Source organism: Cherax quadricarinatus, chromosome 5 (genome assembly GCF_038502225.1).
Source record: "Cherax quadricarinatus isolate ZL_2023a chromosome 5, ASM3850222v1, whole genome shotgun sequence".
Lineage (NCBI taxonomy): Eukaryota > Metazoa > Arthropoda > Malacostraca > Decapoda > Parastacidae > Cherax > Cherax quadricarinatus.
The window spans coordinates 3,448,028-3,468,040 of record NC_091296.1 but is presented as its reverse complement, the minus strand read 5'-3'; the positions used below and the strand labels follow the sequence as shown (position 1 = coordinate 3,468,040).

Sequence of the window (20,013 nt, the reverse complement as noted above, 5' to 3'; positions counted from 1 at the left end):
GTGGTCTTAGGAATATAACCCCATTGTTAAGTGAGGAGAGGCTGTATAGTAATCCTTACTTGATTTTGTTGTTTTGTTTTGCATACGAATAATTTAACGGTACAATATACTGTTTCCCGATCGTGAAATTGCTATATCGTCTTTTCCTTATTTTTGTTTCTGTGAAGAGCTGACATGACATTTTTAGATATGTATCTGGACTTGTTTGAAATACCAGTACATAAGTTTCCTCATCTGGATTAGTCCATTTTATTACTATTTTTTTTACTGAGGATTTCAAGAGTGAGTCTGCTGTGTTTGATGATTATCATATACTGTAGAGCAGTGGTCCTCAACCTTCCTACACAAGTGGGGCCACATTTGATGGTCAAGTGTGTGATGATGGCTGCATGGTTTTATTGACACTGTGCAGTGTGGAACTTCATAAATGTGAATTCATAATTTCACGTGAGGGTTGCATCCACTTCCTAGAAGGACCACATGCAGCCTGCAGGCTGCAGATTGGGGACCATTGCTGTAGAGTGTTCATCAACTGAATTTCTTATAGTAGACACATTGAGACATTAACTTTCCTTATAGGAAGCTACATATATTTTTGTGGTGGATAAAATGAAAGGTTAGCTTGTACCATTCATGGTAGAATAAGTGAAAGGTTAACTTTCATTTGAGGAAAGCTGCATATCTTTCTTAATGTGTTATATTAGCTTATGTATGAAATGAAAATTCGCAGCTCATCAATAATAATGTTAATAAAATATTATTCACTAGATGTCTGACGGGTATATTTGGCAGGTAGTTTCATTTATATTACTGTTGTTTTATTTTATTTTGATTTTGTAATACGTATCTTTTTTCAGTCTACAGACTGTACTGTACTTTTATTGTGTAGTTTTTTGTTATTTATTTATTTGCTATTTGTGTGTATTTGTTCCCTGCATTTGTGGCTTCAAAGTAAGGAATTGGATTTGCTTTGTCATGTCTTGGCTATTTTTGCTGTTTTAATTTTATTGTTTAACCCTTTCACTGTTGCGACCCCTGAAATTAATAGTGCTGATAATCGTGATTTAAAAAAATAATACGTAATTTTATTTTCTGAAATGGTAGATGTTTTCTGAAGGTAATGGTACCAAAAATGTGAATTTTTTGGGGAGAACATATGGAATTATGTAGGTGCAAAGTTGGCAGTCTGGGCACAATTTATGCATCATGATTTTGCCCACTTTGAGTACTATTTTAAGCCAATTCTGTTGCTCAATTCGACCCAGTACTTACTATTTTACTAGTATGCTTTGCATTCTATTGATTGAGCACAAGAAACTGCCCATTCAACTATCAGAACTATCCTATAAAGGTACAAAAGTTGGTAGTTTAATCAATTTTCCACAAAATTCAACAAATTTGAATTTAAAAACAGTCCAAAATTAACAGTGCAGGCATTCCAGGCACTAAAGCAACCTTTCCTTTGTTGATTAAATATGTCCCCAGGTCTCTCCTATTATCACACAGAAAGGCAGAGATTTACCCCTTTTCTCAGATATTAAAATATAACCAGAAAGGATTGGTCATGGCTTAGGCTGTCCTGAAAATTAAAGAAGACTTAGTAAAAAGCCATAAAATAAGCCAGGGAAGGAGGGGTAGGGAAGCCCTACCATTCCTTGGAAAAAATGTCATAAATTGTCATTTTTGCCACTGGGAGTTACTTATAGGTACTTTCAGTCTGAAAGCGACCAAAATCTTCTTTGTTGATACCAAGAAGCAGCCAGTAGAACCATAGAAAACTACCTTAGACCAAACACAAGGTTAGAGGTTTGCTTTTCCCATCATTCACTGTGAGGGGTAGGACTTTTTTTTATGCTGTACACATCCAGTGCACAGACCTGTTGTCTCATGTCTAGGCCAAAATTTACTGCTCACATCATATTTGATGGAGCTGTGATTAAGATCTAGATCTACTTGTGTGACACTGGTGTTAGTGAAGTAGGCCTACATGGGAGACAGTGAAAGGGTCATGGGAGACATGAAAGGTCATAGGAGACAGTGAAAAGGTCATGGGAGATAGTGAAAAGGCCCTGGGAGACAGTGGAAAGGTCCTGGGAGACAGTGAAAAGGTCATGGAAGGCAGTGAAAGGTCATGGGAGATAGTAAAAGGGCCATGGGAGACACTGAAAACCCATAGGAGACAGTGAAAGGGTTATAGACAGTGAAAAGGTCATGGGAGACAGTGAAAGGGCCATTGGAGACAGTGAAAGGGTCAAACCCCTTATCATAAAATTTCATTTTTGGCTCTGAAGACTTTTTTTTATTTATTAACACATCAGCCTTCTCCCACCAAGGCAGGGTGGCCCAAAAAAGAAAAACTTTCATCATCATTCACTCCATGACTGTCTTGCCAGAGGTGCACTTACACTACAGTTATAAAACTGCAACATTAACACCCCTCCTTCAGAGTGCAGTCACTGTACTTACCATCAGCCTGCCAGTATCCCTGAATTCCTTCATAAATGTTACCTTGCTCACACTCTAACAGCACGTCAAGTCCTATAAACCATTTGTCTCCATTCGCTCCTATCGAACACGCTCACGCATGCTTGCTGGAAGTCACAGCCCCCTCTCTGAAGACTGATCTTTTAAAAACAAAAAAACAACACAATATTATGGTCATAGACTGTAAGAGGCCATGCGCTTGCATATTTCAAATCTTACCTTACTAATAGGTATCAGAATGTCACTATTAAAGACACAGCATCAACAACATGGCCACTTGATACTGGAGTTCTGCAGGGAAGTGTCTTTGGTCCTCTGCTCTTCCTCATATACATCAGTGATCTTCCAAACGTATCCCAACACCTGAACCCCATTCTCTTTGCTGACGACACGACTTATGTCATCTCTCACCCTAATCTTGCCACCCTCAACACCATTGTTAACGAGGAGCTGATCAAAATATCAACTTGGATGACAGCCAATAAACTTACGCTTAACACTGACAAAACCTACTATATTATGTTTGGTAGCAGAGCAGGAGTTGCTCAAATTAACATTAAGATCGACAACACTCTAATTGCCAGACATAATGAGGGCAAATTCCTAGGCCTATACCTCGACAACAACCTGAATTTCAGCACCCATATCCAACACATAACCAAAAAAGTATCCAAAACGGTTGGGATCCTCTCCAAGATACGATACTACGTGCCGCAAAATGCCCTTCTCACACTATACCACTCACTTATTTATCCATACCTCACCTATGCTATTTGTGCTTGGAGATCAACTGCAGCAACACACCTAAAGCCAATAATAACCCAACAAAAAGCCGCAGTAAGAATAATCACTAAATCCCATCCCTGGCAACACACCCCCCCACTCTTCATAGATCTAAACTTACTCCCTGTTCAGTACATCCACACTTACTACTGTGCAATCTACATCTACAGGACCTTAAATTCCAATATTAACCTTGACCTAAAATGCTTTCTTGATAGTTGTGACAGAACCCACAGGCATAACACCAGACACAAACATCTCTATGACATTCCCCATGTCCGACTAAACCTTTACAAAAATTCAATGTATGTCAAAGGCCCTAAAATCTGGAACACCCTACCTGAAAACTCTAGAACTGCAGACACATTCATCACCTTCAAAACTACCATTAGAAAACATCTTATCTCCCTGATACACCCCGTCAACTAATTACACGAATACCACCTGGTGGTTCACACTTACACTCACTCACCCATTTGACCATAAACAGAAATATCAATCTCAATCTTAAAATAATGAATCCTAACTAGTCATAAGTTGGCCTGTGATTCTCCAATACTGAAACCATGTATTGTGCCAAAACAAAAGCATTCACATTGCTAAACTCACAAACTAGTATTTAGTCACTTAGCCATAATACCAACTTACCTCATAATTTGTAATATTTTGAAGTTAAGAATTATTCTAAGTCTGCCCGAAATGCCTAGCCATGCTAGGTGTTTTAGTGGTACACTCTGTAATTAGTATTTTACTACATGTAAACCACACAATAACCAAATTCTGTAAACTCAGCATTGTAATCCTTATAGAGAATAAACTTTGAATTTGAATTTGAATTTGAAAGTTAATACAGATGTTCCTCATTGTATGTGTTAAATGTGTTCCAGGCCTGTGGCATCTGTAGCAATTTCAACCATGTTATTAAAACTTAACTCTTCAATATAGAAATCTTCATTATGCTTTGCAAGCTGCGCTAATTGCATAAGTGAGCTGTATAGCATACAGGGAATTACTGGCGAAAATGGGACATCGCATAAGAGTGAATCTGTATATAGCGAACCTGCATAAAGCAAGGATTACTGTATGTAATATACTCAGGTGCATCAGAATGGCTAAATTATTAGTTAAAACACCTTTGTATGGCTTATGAAATGTGCCTTGCTAGTAAAATTAAAATAATGAGTTCATCGTAACATTGTAAGCAGTAGAGTATAAACCTTGGTAATTAATACAGACAAATTGGTTTAAAAAGACACATGAGCAAACACTAGGACATATTTATGAGAAAATGTATTGGTTGTAGGGCTTTGATCACTTCTAATCAAGGTCTCAAGACCTAAAGGTTTTCTATTAAATATGTCCTAGTGTTTCCTCATGTTTTTTTTTTTTTTTCAACAAGTCGGTCGTCTCCCACCGAGGCAGGGTGACCCAAAAAGAAAGAAAATCCCCAAAAAGAAAATACTTTCATCATCATTCAACACTTTCACCTCACTCACACATAATCACTGTTTTTGCAGAGGTGCTCAGAACACAACAGTTTAGAAGCATATACGTATAAAGATACACAACATATCCCTCCAAACTGCTAATATCCCAAAACTCCTCCTTTAGAGTGCAGGCATTGTACTTCCCATTTCCAGGACTCAAGTCCGGCTATATAAAAATAACCGGTTTCCCTGAATCCCTTCACTAAATATTACCCTGCTCACACTCCAACAGATCGTCAGGTCCCAAATACCATTCATCTCCATTCACTCCTATCGAACACGCTCATGCACGCCTTCTGGAAGTCCAAGCCCCTCGCCCACAAAACCTCCCTTACCCCTTCCTTCCAACCTTTTCGAGGATGACCCCTACCCCGCCTTCCTTCTCCTACAGATTTAAATGCTCTCCATGTCATTCTCCTTTGATCCATTCTCTCTAATTGACCAAACCACCTCAACAACCCCTCTTCAGCCCTCTGACTAATACTTTTATTAACTCCACACCTTTTCCTAATTTCCACACTCCGAATTTTCTGCATAATATTTACACCACACATTGCCCTTAGACAGGACATCTCCACTGCCTCTGACTGCCTCCTCGCTGCTGCCTTCACAACCCAAGCTTCACACCCATATAAGAGTGTTGGTACTACTATACTTTCATACATTCCCTTCTTTGCCTCTGTAGATAACGTTTTTTGCCTCCACATATACCTCAACGCACCACTCACCTTTTTTCCTTCATCAATTCTATGATTAACCTCATCCTTCGTAAATCCATCCGCCGACACGTCAACTCCCAAGTATCTGAAAACATTTACTTCTTCCATACTCCTCCTCCCCAATTTGATATCCAATTTTTCTTTATCTAAATCATTTGATACCCTCATCACCTTACTCTTTTCTATGTTCACTTTCAACTTTCTACCTTTACACACACTCCCAAACTCATCCACTAACCTTTGCAATTTTTCTTTAGAATCTTTTTTAAATCAAGCAGTAGAGTATTTAGCCTGACATAAGATGATGTATATAGCTTTGCCATAGTCTAGGTCATTTAGGTGTCCCGTAGCTCGATTGGTAGCACATTCATATCACACACTGAGGTCTGAAGGTCGACTCCCAGTACAGTAGGAAACATTAGGATATATTTCTTTAAGACACCTGCTGTCCATGTTTACCTATCAGTAAAATAGGTACCTGGGTGTTAGTTAACTGGTGTGTGTCGCATCCTGGGGACAAAATTGACCTAATTTGCCTGAAATGCTCTGCATAACAAGGGGCTTTATATACAGTAGTATGTCATTGATGTCAGCTATGGTCTATATACCTTATACATGTACTTGTAGAAATAAAGATAATTATTATTCCACTTTTATATCACTCATATTGAAACATTTTATGGATATCCATGTGGTTTATTGAGAACTGGAGCTTCCATCTGTAACCTTGCTCTAGTTTCTTTTATAAAGAACATAACCGATGTATGTATATGGAGCACATTTTTGTAGTTGGTGAACATTGTGGAGAAATAATATGCTTCATACAAATATTAATTATGAATCCTGTGTGTCCTAAGGTGCTTGTTGGCAATGAGCCTGACATGGTCTCAGTTGTAATTATTGGGCAATATGAATTTAATTCTAAAATCTGCTGCTTTCCTCCATAAAATGATTAAGAGAATACAAAAACAATACACAAATAATCTGCCCACATGTGCAGATTATTTGTGTATTGTTCCAGTCATGGTATTGTGCCTTTTTATTCTCAGTGCAAGAATACTTAAATGTCTCCATGAGTGGAAAGAAGATTAGTTTGTTAAAAATATGTCATAGGAAGACAGAATTAGGAAGAAGACTTTGTCTGGATTATTGACCACATAGCCTGGTGGCTAAAGCTCCCGCTTCACACACGGAGGGCCCGGGTTCGATTCCCGGCGGGTGGAAACATTTCGACACGTTTCCTTACACCTGTTGTCCTGTTCACCTAGCAGCAAATAGGTACCTGGGTGTTAGTCGACTGGTGTGGGTCGCATCCTGGGGGACAAGATTAAGGACCCTAATGGAAATAAGTTAGACAGTCCTCGATGACGAACTGACTTTCTTGGGTTTTCCTGGGTGGCTAACCCTCCGGGGTTAAAAATCCGAACGAAATCTTATCTTATCTTATTACTGGCTGAATAGTAGGTTCCTATTTACTACTAGGTGAATAGTTGGTATAAGGCATCATAATAAATACTGTACAGTTTGTCTCTTTGCTCTCCATATCAACTATTGACATATGAAATATATGGCAAGATAACTTTTATACTGACAAATTAGAATCTTTATTTTCCGGTCATTTCCTTTATTCAGTTACAAATGTTCTCATGAAATTGCTGACAATATTACTGCCATTCAAATGTTGTTCCTGGCCAAGTAATAAAGTCATTTGTGGTTGTGGTAAAAATTTGAGAAAGATTAATCTTTTTGAAGAGGTGGACACTTGTCAGTTTATCATTGAGAACAATACCATTTACCCTCGAGTGGCAGAGGTGTCAGACTTTGGAGTAAGGCAAAGGATACATACAGTATGTTGAATCAGGATAAAGAAGTGGAAACTTGTGAATCACATCACAAACACAGCTTATTGATTCAGTAGAGTGTTTGGGATTCAAACCCATGGTCTGAGATTACTAGCCCATTACCTTAGTTCACCACAACACACCACAGTGGTTGGGATTAAAGTCCCATTAAACTAAGTGGACAGACTGGCAGTCACAGACCGATGATTCAGATCCTGACCACTGAACTGTTACATTCATTCATGAATTTTCAGCACACATCAAATTAAATAATAATGAATATATAGGTGTATTTAATGTTCTCTATGAAATACCTTCCTGTAATTCTGCATAGAATCCTCTTTTTGATACAGTTTATAGCTTAATGTACAGATAAAAATATATTACTATGAGTTTACTTATATGAACATTTGCTATTGGAATTTGTGTTCTCTTTAACCATATGAGATTTTTTTACTTAAGTGTGAAGAATGACAAAATATTATTTGTAGAAATTTTGTTGTTTCTAGAAAGTTTTTAATGCTTCTTTCTTGAAAAAAATCAATTAATACATGTGCTAGTTTGACATCATTACTTAGATACACAATCATTACCTTGAGTGTGTTAGTTGTGTAGCACATTGTATATTACTGTCATCATTTAGAGAACACAGCAACCACAGATCATATCAGCAGAATAACACTGCCAGTTCGTAGAGACAATTGATACTCAGGCATCTTCTGTTGTGTTTATCACACTCTCTTACACTCATGGTATTGTAACCTCCATATGAGCTTACATTTGTTAGCCCTATTTTCTTACACAAATTGATCAGTTTTCTTAAATTAACTCTGTTATGTTCACATAATTTTCATTCTTTACTTTTTCTTACTACATAAATTTTTTATACTGTATTTACTCTTACTTACAGCAGACTTTCTTATACTGTGTACCATCCCTATTTTCTCTAATACAGTATTTATTACCCAGACACCTGGTTATGTTGTGTTACACGAGAGTTCCCCTCTAGTGTGTTATAAGCCCTTTTCTATTTACCACTTCAGTACACCTGATAAAGTTTCTGCTTGCTGGCGTGTGCAGGTAGTGCAGATCTAGTAGCTTGTACTTACCAATATGTGGTTACTGGGATCGAGTTCTAGGTCCTGGCCCCATGCTCGTGTCTTTGTTCCAGCCAAGTTTTTATGTGCTTTTGTGCTTATAAATGCATGCATGTTATAAGTGTGTATGATTGGTGGAGCTTACTTGGTGATCACCACAACAGCGGCGCCCATCAACTCTCTGCAGCAGTTTAGAGTCATCACTCAAGATGCTGGAAGGGCAGACTTCGCAGTGTCCATCACGTCGCCCTCGGGTATGAGAGTACGTGCTCATGTTGTGCCTACTCACGAGGGTTACCTGGTAAATTTCACTCCGACGGAGCTGGGAGAGTATTTGCTGTCCATCCAGTTTGGTGGTCAACCTATCAGCTCAGCGCCATACAGATTTACCTGCACACCTGGTGGTGATGCATCGGCAGTCCGGGCATGGGGGCCAGGACTCGAGGGGGGCATAGTATGCCGTCCAGCAGAGTTTGTCATAGACACCCGAGAAGCTGGTCAGGGTGGCCTGGGAGTGACGGTTGAGGGCCCTTGCGAAGCAGCCATAAATTGCAGAGACAATGGTGATGGAACGTGTGCCGTGGCGTATCTCCCCACCGAAGCCGGACCATATACCATCAACATCACCTTCAACGAGCGACACATCCATGGTTCTCCATTCCATGCTCTCATCGCACACGACCAAGATCTCAAACAGATCAGAGTCACAGGCAACGGCATCCAGCCTCATGGTACTCACTCCTTTGTGCTGCTGTGTGATGTATGTTGTACGTTCTGTAGACTCTTTATGTTGGCACATGTGATTCTTCAGCATGAGAATCAAGAGTAGATTTTACAGAATCAATTATTTTCCTTACTACCTGTAATTAATTTTGTTAGTAAAAGATAATCTTGCATGCATTTTATGTGGTTAAATTTGCAGGACTAGCAAGTATTTTATGTGGCCATGTTGGGCTACCATACAGTGTGACCCTGAGAAGGGTGTGTTGTGTAGTGACTCACACTTAATTCGTGTATAGTGTTGTATATGTTGTTACTGCAAATTTACACAGTGGGGCTGAATAATGTTATCGTTTTTTTAGTTACAAAATAACTATTAGTGTTATGCTGTAATCCACATGATTTTAATAATGTTAACCTTTGTTCTTGTTGTGTTGAAGGTTGGTACAGCTCAAGCAGCTGTATAGACTCTACTCTCTGACTGATTTATTACATTCAAATTAGTTTTTTGGGTATGCTTCATGTTTTATATAAAATATGATAGAACATTACATGACATTCACTGATTGATTTTTTATTAATGTTTTTTGTTTGTTGTGTGGGTTAATATCCAAATAATAAAACTTACTTTTAAGATATTGTATAACTTTTAAGATATTGTGTAATTACCTGTTTTTGTTTGTAGGTGGTAAGCTCTAGCTCTAGGCCTTATGTCTGTTGTATCTTTTGAACTTCTGTATGAGAGGACTTGTACTGCCTCGCTTCCCATGTCATTTTCCTTCTTTATCACCTCATGTTATAGAAATGCTTCTTGTAAATAACTGTTTCTCAACTGGATTAAAATAATTTACGTTTTATTCCCTGGAGTATTTTTTATGTCAGGATTATATCCCCCTCTGTCTTTGTCTTTGTTCTATTGGACAAAATGAATTTAATAACTTTGTTTGAATATTTTCAGTAATTGTAACTGCATATTGATGTTCATAAGAAATTTATTGGTTCAAAATGCCTTGTTCGTAAGTGCAGATCTTTCAAGAAACAGAAGACTTAGATTATATTTCAGATTGATTGATTTTTTTTTACACAGGGTTTAACAAGGTTAGGTTAAGGATTCCTAACTTTATTGGCAAGTTAAGAGATGTTACCTACATCAGCTCATTTGAAAGCATTTTTATCGTTATGAAACATACAGGGCTTCTTGTTAGTCGACTTCTTTTATAATACAATATTGATATTATATTTTCCACTTTTCTGTCTTCTGGCAATTCACATCCCTAATGATTCATCAAAGTTCTGCCCAAGAGGCTTGCACAGTGCTTCTGATCCTTCTCTAAATATCCTTGGAGATATTTTACTAGGTTCTGATTCTCTTTAAGTTGAAAGTTCTGATAGTCTGTTTCAGTGCTGGAGTTTTTTTTTTTTTTGTAGTGCTTGTAGGTGCTGTATGACTCCTATGGGTTTAGTGCTTCCCCAATGAATATAAGTAATAATTCTGTTAATAGTGTGGTAGTGTGAATGATGGTGAAAGTGTTTCTTTTCGGGTCACCCTGCCTCGGTGGGAGATGGCCAGCGTGTTAAAAAAAAATCTTTTGGTTTGTCCTTTCTTCCTATTATAGTCTCACAAGGATGGTGATATTAAAATGCTCTTGAGTTTTACAGTGGATCCCCGCTTAACGATCACCTCCAAATGTGACCAATTATGTAAGTGTATTTATGTAAGTGCGTTTGTACGTGTATGTTTGGGGGTCTGAAATGGACTAATCTACTTCACAATATTCCTTATGGGAAAAAATTCGGTCAGTACTGGCACCTGAACATACTACTGGAATGAAAAAAGTTCGTTAACCGGGGGTCCACTGTATTTTGAGTTCATTGCATACTTGTCTCTGTTTTGCTGTCATCATTCTTCACTGTTATTTGCTGATCCTCTTATTATCAAGAGTTCCTCCATCTTTCTTCACTGCTATTAGTTGATCTTCTTGTTATCAAGTGCACCTCCATCTCCCTGTTGTTATCAACTGATCTTCTTTCATTTTCCTTCTTCTCTGGATATAAATAGTTTTTGTTCTATTTTTATTGAGGATACTATGTTCGTTTTACACTTTTTTTGTTTCCCTTCTAATTTGTTGATAATTTTTCTTCCATCACCTGTGTGTCTCACTGTTCTCAAGTGCTGGCTTTGCCTGGCACTTTTTTCATATACAATTCCTCTCTTCCTATGTCTTATCCTATGTCATTTTTAGTTTAATCCTGTGTTTTATCCTCTGTCATTTTTAGTTCAATCCTGTTTAAGTTCAACTGTATTTGTCAGATTTTTTCACTTGTACATAATTGCCTTTCATGCATGTCCCTGAAATTTTCCATTTTCTCCTTTAATATTTTAATTAGATTTGTGTGAGGTATATCAATACCAATACTTGGTGATTATTTGCTCAGTTTTCTTTATATTGTATATGAATCACTAAGAAGAATACTATGCTAGGTCAAACATTGTTAGTTCATCATTTTCAGTTAATCTTGTTAGTTCTTTGACATGGGGCCATAGGAAGTGTTGCACTGTTCTATATGTACCAATCTAATTATAAATATGTATTTTAGTTTACAGGAGTGTTAGCTATAGCTCTTGGCCTCACCTCTTAATTTTTGATTGAATGACATGCAATTGCCCTGTCATACTAATTACTAATTTTTGAACCCATATACGAAATCCATTGCTATCAATGAAAAAAATATATCTTTAAACGAATAAGAGAAAATTTTAGAAAGGACTTAATTTTAAATGAGTTCTTGCTAATTGACCAGTTGCTTAATCCATTCCACTTCTTTGTCACTCTTACACTAAGGAAATGGTTTCCAAAATCCCTGTGACTATTTGGCTGTATAATTTCTAACCATGCCCCCCCCCCTCTTGTTGTTGCATCCCTGAATAAAATAGTAGCCCTGTTTACCCTGTCTATCCCTATCCCTGTGTACCATGTCTATTCCCTGTAGTATTTTGTATGTTATGATCATGTGTTGGCATAGGTGTGTGCATGATAATTTTTATATCATACAGATGTCAGATTAGCAAAAGGGCTGTATTCTTTTATAGTCATTAAAGGAAAGAGAATAAGAAAAAGTGACCCTCTAATACTGTACCTCTTTCAGGCGTATTTGTTGACTCACCGACGGACTTCATGGTTGACACTCGTGCTCTTGCCAACCTCAAAAAAGAGACGAAAGGTAGCAGCAAGGGTGATGGCAAAGTTATGTGTGTCATCACGAATCCTTCAGGAACTCGAACTGATTCATTCCTCAGGCCACTCACAGATGGCACATACAAAATATCCTACACACCTTTTGAAGAAGGTATGAGTTACTAAAATAGACTTTGTTTATGCATGCATTCACTTGTCTCATATTAAGAACTTGATATAAATTTTTTAGCAAACTGGACATCTCCCACTGAGGCATTGTAACCCAAAAAAGAAACACTTTTACCATCATTCACACTATCATTATCTTGCCAGAGGTGTGCAGATACTTTAATGGAAATTCAAAATAAACTGCTTGCCTTGGGTGCAGATTTTTTTATGTTGTTTATTATTCAGTATGCTTAGTTTTTTGTTATAATATTGGTCAGGAGACATGACAGGTGTCTCCTGACTTGGGTCTTAATCATATAAATGACCCGTTTACTCGAGCACGTTTAGAAGTTGTTGTATTAATTAAATACAACTCATGTAGTGTTCTTGTAAAAGTGTTGAAATAAGTACACAAGGAATACAGTACAATCAAGCTTTTTATATTTTCCCACTTAACCTTTAAACTGTCCAAACGTAGATCTGTGTTTTTACTGCTAGCACTCCGAACATAGATCTACTTTTTTTGTACATGCTTTCAAATGTAAAAAAAATGTAGATCTACATTCGGAGCGCTAGCGGTGCAAACGTAGATCTACGTTTGGACAGTTTAAGGGTTAATGATCAGGGATTGTGAGACAAGGTTATCTTGTTATTTTACTCTCCTATGTATTTTTAAGACTGTAGGCTTTTATACTACACTGGTAGTGTGTTACAGCTTTACCTGCTTACCTTACAATATGATGCAGAGTTTTAACAAGTCTTGCTTATTAGTGTTATTACTGGATTGCCATGGATTTGAATTCTATTCATTCCTTAACTTGATACAAGCAGGACCCGCTTATACAGCAGGTTAGGTTCTGGGCCGCTGCTGTAAAGCCAAAATCACTGTTAAGTGAAAAATAGCATTTTTTCACTTTTAAATGCATGTAAAAACCTGATAGCATGTTTACACTATCATAGGCCTAAAAAAATGCATATACAGTACATACATTAATTATTCTAAAATAATTTCATACTTAGCTTAGAGTGAGTGGCAAATATATTTATTGTAGGAAGCCTAAATAAATGACGAATAGGTATAATTAAAAGCCACTGCATTAGTGAAATGCTGTAAATTGAAGCTCTGGAAGTGAGCCCTGTCTGCACTGGATTGCCATGCATTTGAATTCTCTTCATTCCTTGACTTGATACTTTATGTTAGGTACCATAAAAATATTACTTCAAAAAATAATACTTTTGGGGTGTGAGCAAGGTAATATCTATAAGGAGATTCTGAGAAACCAGTTAGCCAAATTTGAGTTGTAGAGATGGGAAGTACCATATAATGCTTTCACTTTGAAGGATAAGTGGGGATGTTCCAGCAGATATACAGTGTATCAAAAAAATCACAAATGATCACTCAGGTTTGTGTGACTGTATATAAAAAAAAACTGTGCCGAGCAGAGAGAGCTTACAGCCAATATAATAATAATATCAATTACAGTAGCTATGAGTTATTGTCAGAATAAAAAGTGGATGATCAGTGTGAGTTTTATGACTTTTTGTTCTTGAGTATTATTTTTTATTTTTTAATTAATCTTTTTCAGTCTTCTTAAGTTTGCTTATTGACTGGTCATTGTATATAAATTTAGTGTGATAAAGTAAAATTATTAGGCTATATAGCTCAAGAAAATCTTAAAACTGAGAATAAATTATCAACACTACTGTGGAACTTGAGAGTTTATTGTCATACTTGAGAGTTTATTGTCATACTTGAGAGTTTATTGTCATGCTTGAGAGTTTATTGTCATGCTTGAGAGTTTATTGTCATACTTGAGAGTTTATTGTCATGCTTGAGAGTTTATTGTCATGCTTGAGAGTTTACTGTCATACTTGAGAGTTTATTGTCATGCTTGAGAGTTTATTGTCATGCTTGAGAGTTTATTGTCATACTTGAGAGTTTATTGTCATGCTTGAGAGTTTATTGTCATGCTTGAGAGTTTACTGTCATACTTGAGAGTTTATTGTCATGCTTGAGAGTTTATTGTCATACTTGAGAGTTTATTGTCATACTTGAGAGTTTATTGTCATACTTGAGAGTTTATTGTCATGCTTGAGAGTTTATTGTCATACTTGAGAGTTTATTGTCATACTTGAGAGTTTATTGTCATACTTGAGAGTTTATTGTCATACTTGAACACAACAATTAAGGGGCACTTGTGAATTTCTATTTTTATATATTTTACAATAATTTCCTTAGTTAACAGTGTGATAAAGTAAAATTATTAGGCTATATAGCTCAAGAAAATCTTAAAACTGAGAATAAATTATCAACACTACTGTGGAACTTGAGAGTTTATTGTCATACTTGAGAGTTTATTGTCATACTTGAGAGTTTATTGTCATGCTTGAGAGTTTATTGTCATGCTTGAGAGTTTATTGTCATACTTGAGAGTTTATTGTCATGCTTGAGAGTTTATTGTCATGCTTGAGAGTTTACTGTCATACTTGAGAGTTTATTGTCATACTTGAGAGTTTATTGTCATGCTTGAGAGTTTATTGTCATACTTGAGAGTTTATTGTCATACTTGAGAGTTTATTGTCATACTTGAGAGTTTATTGTCATACTTGAGAGTTTATTGTCATACTTGAACACAACAATTAAGGGGCACTTGTGAATTTCTATTTTTATATATTTTACAATAATTTCCTTAGTTAACAGTTCATTTGAAATTGTCACATTTTCCTGCAGGTCGTCACACCATTGATTTGCTGTACGATGGCGTCCCTGTGCCTGGTTCTCCCTTCACGGTCAATGTTCGACGAGGCTGTGACCCCAACAAGTGCCAAGCATTTGGTCCTGGGCTTGACCACGGCTTTGTCAATGAAGTCAACACTTTTACAGTTGAGACTAAAGGTAATAAAGAAGTACATAAGTGGAGAAGAATTGTTTCTCTGTAAGTCATGCGTGTTGTAAGAGGCGACTAAAATGCCAGGAGCAAGGGGCTAGTAGCCCTATCTTCTGTATAAATTGCTAAATTTAAAAAGAAAATTTTTTGTTTTTTCTTTTTGGCCACCCTGCCTTGGTGGGACATGGCCAGTTTGTTGAAAAAAAAAAAGAATAATCTGACCTGGTCTTATGTGAGAAGTAAATCCTTCAACTTGCTTTAGATTTCTTACATCACTATGTTTCTATTTTCTCATTTAGCTTTTGTTCTTTTCTCAAATTAAACAAAAACTATTCTTTTGCTCTTTTGCTGTGTAATGTGTATACATATTTAGCATAATATTAGTTCTTGTGAGTTAAATATAAATCATCATTCTGTGTATCCTATATATGTATGTACAGTACAGTTGCTCGTCAACTTTTGATGGTTTGGCTTACATTATTTTGACTTTACGATGGAGCAAAAGCAATTACATGTACTTTGGAGATAGAGATGAAACTTAAGATAATGACGCAGCATGAAGGCGACAAGGCTGTAATTTGTATTTGTTCATTTACTTTTCAATATTGGTACAGTGGTCCCTCGTTTTTCGTAATTAATCCGTTCCTGGAGCCGTTACTATAAACGAAATTTACGATTTGCGAATCAATTTTCCCCATAAGAAATAATGTAAATACAATTAATCCGTTCCTGACACCCAGAAGTATTAAAACAAAAAATTTTTTTACATGAAATATACATATAGTACATAAACAATACAATGGGAAATGATGAATGAAACATTAACAGCATAACACTTACCTTTATTGGAGATTCTTCTTAGAGTATGGGAGACTGGAGGAGGAGAGAGACTGGATTGTTTACAGTTTGGAAGGGGAATCCCCTTCCAGCAACACCTCAGGTACCAATTGCTTCTCTGGGGTTGCTTCTCTTCTCTGTTTCTTAATGCCACTAGGACCACCTTGAGAGTCACTCTAGTCCTGTCTTGCAAAGTAACTGTGGAGAGAGCTCTGTTTCTGGTGTCTCTTTAACACTTCCCTAAAATGGCCCAAGACTTTGTCACTGTACATATTTCTCACCTTCTTTACCACAGGCTTGGCACTAGGAGATTTCTTTGGAGCCATGGTAGCTTATTTAGTAATTCCAAGCACTAAAATGAGTGGAATATTATGAAATATTTCGTAGGAGCACTTGAGGGGACCTTCACTCACTGGTAAACAATGCCAGACTGGCTGGGTAGGGAGGCCACCCCGGCTCACACCATGCGTACGCGTCCCGGACGAACTACTATTCGCAAGTCAACCTATGAAAAGCGAGTCCGTGTTTATACGAAAATACCCCTATGATTGGCGAAATTTACGATTGCCGAGAACTACGAAAAGTGAGGGACCACTGTATTTAATTAGTTGCAGTAATTATTTGTTTATTTACTTAGTAATGGTAGTTATTTATTAACTTATTTACTTAGCATATCATATTCATATTCCACATGTGATATTTTCAACTCATGATGGGTTTGTTGGAACATAACCCCATTGTAATTCGGGTTTGTTTGATGTAATGATTTTGTCATGACTCATGGCTTGTGATGACTGTAGGTGCTGGTACTGGTGGACTCGGCTTAGCTGTTGAGGGACCTTCAGAAGCCAAGATGACTTGCAAGGACAATAGAGACGGGTCGTGTACAGTGGAGTACGTGCCCCTCGAAGTTGGCGATTACGACGTCTCCATTAAATTTGCTGATCAACACATTCCAGGATCACCATTTAAGGTGATTATTAATATTGTTAATTTATTTTTAAATCAGTGGCATTCTTCCATCTAGTCAGGGTGACCCAAAGATGAAAACACATTCACCATTCAATGAATGCTGTTTTTCCCGAAATGTGATGAAATCACAAGTAGATTATCCCCCCCTTCCTCCCTTCCCTCTAGAGTGCAGTCACTGCCCTTCCCACCTCCAAGACTTGAGTCAAGCTAACCAGTTTCTCCAAATCCTTTCTTAAAAGTTACCTTACTCACATTCTAACAGTAATATACCTGGGAACCCTCTTCTCTGACTAAAGCAAACTAAAGAAAGATCACCCGTGATACACTATGAGCCAGAGGACTCTGCACCTGTTTGAGTTGAATCCAAGCCCAGACAAATATATTCAACTTTCTGACCAAAGAACATAAGAAAGGAGAAACACTGCAGCAGGCTTACTGGTCCATATGTGGCAGGTCTTTCTCAAACCCAACCCACTAACAAAAATATGCCCAACCTATTTTCAGTTGTTGAGGATTTGAGGTGGCAAAAGTTGTCATTTGCAAACAGAACTTGTTAAAGGTAAAGCTAATTAAGGTTAATAAATTAAAGGAATTTGGAATTAAAGAGAAATTAAAGGCAATTAAAGATAACGATAATTAAAGGTACTGTACTGTAAATTCACTGGAGTGGGAAATGAGGATCTTGGAGAGTCTTATCCTTCTATTTTATAAATATTTTTCTTGAAAATCGTCCAGAATTAAAAGACACTGAATGATATACTGTAGTTTCATATTGGCAAGGAACAGTATAAGTCTAAAACACACATACTGACCTTTAATTAGATTCACAAATATTACAGATCAGTTTTTCCTGCATTATATTCATCATTATATTATCAAAGAATACAATTCACCAGGTATCTGTGGACCAGAGTGTGGATGCATCACAGGTGGTAGTGTGGGGTTCAGGACTGGAAGCAGGCAAGGTACGAGCAGGTGTGCCTCTAACTTTCCACGTTGATGGTTCCAAGTCTGGCAAGGCGCCCCTAGGAGTCGACATCACAACAGAAAAAGGTCAGTTGGCGAAAATGCTGTCCAAATGCCCTGTAAAAAAATAATTTTGATTAATGTTTTTAATGGAAAAAAATAGCTTTCAGAATTACAAGGGAATGCCAATAAAACATTTTCATTTCATGACATTATGTTTTATTACAAGTTTTGATATTGTGTTTTTTAAGTTTTACAAAGCACATTCATTATCCTCTCTAATTTTGGAACACTTCTTAACACATTATAAATTATGTTTTGAATGCTCAAAGTTATTATTGATAATATTTAATTTTTTTTACCACAATGGCCATCTCCCACCAAGGTAAAAGTGACCCATAAAAGGAAACATTCATCCTTATTTCATTCAATAGCAGCATTGTCAAAAGTGCATAAACATTATAATTCAAATGAGCCTCTGAACTGTAACATCCACTCCTCTCCTTCAGAGTGCAGGCACTGTACTTCCCACCTCCAGGAGTCAAGTTGAACTAACTACCTGGTGTTGGGTGAATTATTATACAAATAAAGGTCAAAATTGGACCAAAATGTCATCATAAGCTTCTCTCTCCTATGTGCAGGTTATTTGTGTAAAGATCTCCTTTGCAAGATCACCAACATCAGGCATATAGTGTTTGCTGAATGTATATTACAATGCATGTATTTTTTTTTTTTAACATGTTGGCCATTTCCCACCGAGGCAGGGTGACCCAAAAAGAAAGGAAAACCCATAAAGATAGAAAGAGTTTGGGTAATTATATTTACCTTGTACTAAAATGTCAGAGCAATAGGAAATGCACTGCATGTTCTTGACATAATGACTGGAAGACTATCACATAAAATTGTGAAGGGAAGTGTGAATGTTGAGCAGGATAGAACATATGAATGGGCATGGGAGGTAGGTAGGATAGGATATGTGACTTGAGTATGAAATGTGGACAAGACAAGATATGTGATTGGGGATAAGGTCAGTATGGAGTATAGGTGCTTGGCTGAACTCCCACTGGGATTTATATATTGTAATGGAGAGTTGCTGCTCCTACTTCAGTTATGCAAAACAGTACTTGAATGATGGAGAATATGTTTACTCTTTTTTTTCAGGGTGGGGGGGGGAGGGACCTCTGCCATGGTGAGAGATGGCCATTGTGCTAAACTGCATTGGTCATTTCCCACTGAGGTAGGGTTACAAAAAAGGGAAAACATTCACCATCACTCATTCAGTTGCTGTTGTGCCAGGAGTATATGTGTAATTATGTGATGGTGCTCTACTTTCTTCGCTTGCACTTGTGCCGTTCTTGTAAAATCCTAACTTCTGCACCCTAAATGTTAATTGTACACAGATAACTCGCACATAAGAGAGAGGAGCTTACGACGTTTTGGTCCAACTTGGACCATTTACAAAGTCACACTGTTGTGTGACTCAAGATGTTGTGTTGTGTTGTCTCAAGATGTTGAATGTGTAAGACAATGTGTTTTTTGCAGGTTCTTTGCCAAAGAGTCCAGATATCCGGGATAATGGTGATGGCACTTACGATGTGACATATGTCCCTCATTCCGAGGGTGCTATGCAGACTGCCAATATAACATGGGGAGGAAAGCCAGTACCTGGAAGGTAAGCATGAGCTCCAGCCTGCCTCACTCTCCTTAACTCACCTTAATAATCATTGTAAATAATAAAAAAAAAAACTTGAAAAATAGATTATGATTATGAGCAAGAACTCATCTCAATAATTTTATGAATGGAATTCATCAAATTGTATAAATCATACTGTTGTTGAGCGCAAAAGTTTGCAGTGTGTTTCTAGGTGTTCTGCA

The 20,013-nt window shown here is 37.1% G+C and overlaps 1 protein-coding gene across 9 annotated transcripts in view; it reads left to right on the top strand.

Annotated features, from left to right (window-relative positions):
• The window catches only part of cher (filamin protein cher), a 482,745-nt gene that overhangs the window by 279,378 nt on the left and 183,354 nt on the right, over positions 1 to 20,013 (top strand). For 6 of the 9 annotated variants that reach the window (XM_053771249.2, XM_053771248.2, XM_053771247.2 and 3 more), the window contains exons 16-21: positions 8,576 to 9,142; positions 12,279 to 12,479; positions 15,207 to 15,371; positions 17,001 to 17,173; positions 18,069 to 18,225; positions 19,681 to 19,810. In XM_053771249.2, the coding sequence (XP_053627224.2) occupies positions 8,576 to 9,142; positions 12,279 to 12,479; positions 15,207 to 15,371; positions 17,001 to 17,173; positions 18,069 to 18,225; positions 19,681 to 19,810 (1,393 nt within the window). The remainder of the gene's footprint in view (positions 1 to 8,575; positions 9,143 to 12,278; positions 12,480 to 15,206; positions 15,372 to 17,000; positions 17,174 to 18,068; positions 18,226 to 19,680; positions 19,811 to 20,013) is intronic. The other 3 variants (XM_053771252.2, XM_053771254.2, XM_053771253.2) reach the window with 1 other exon arrangement.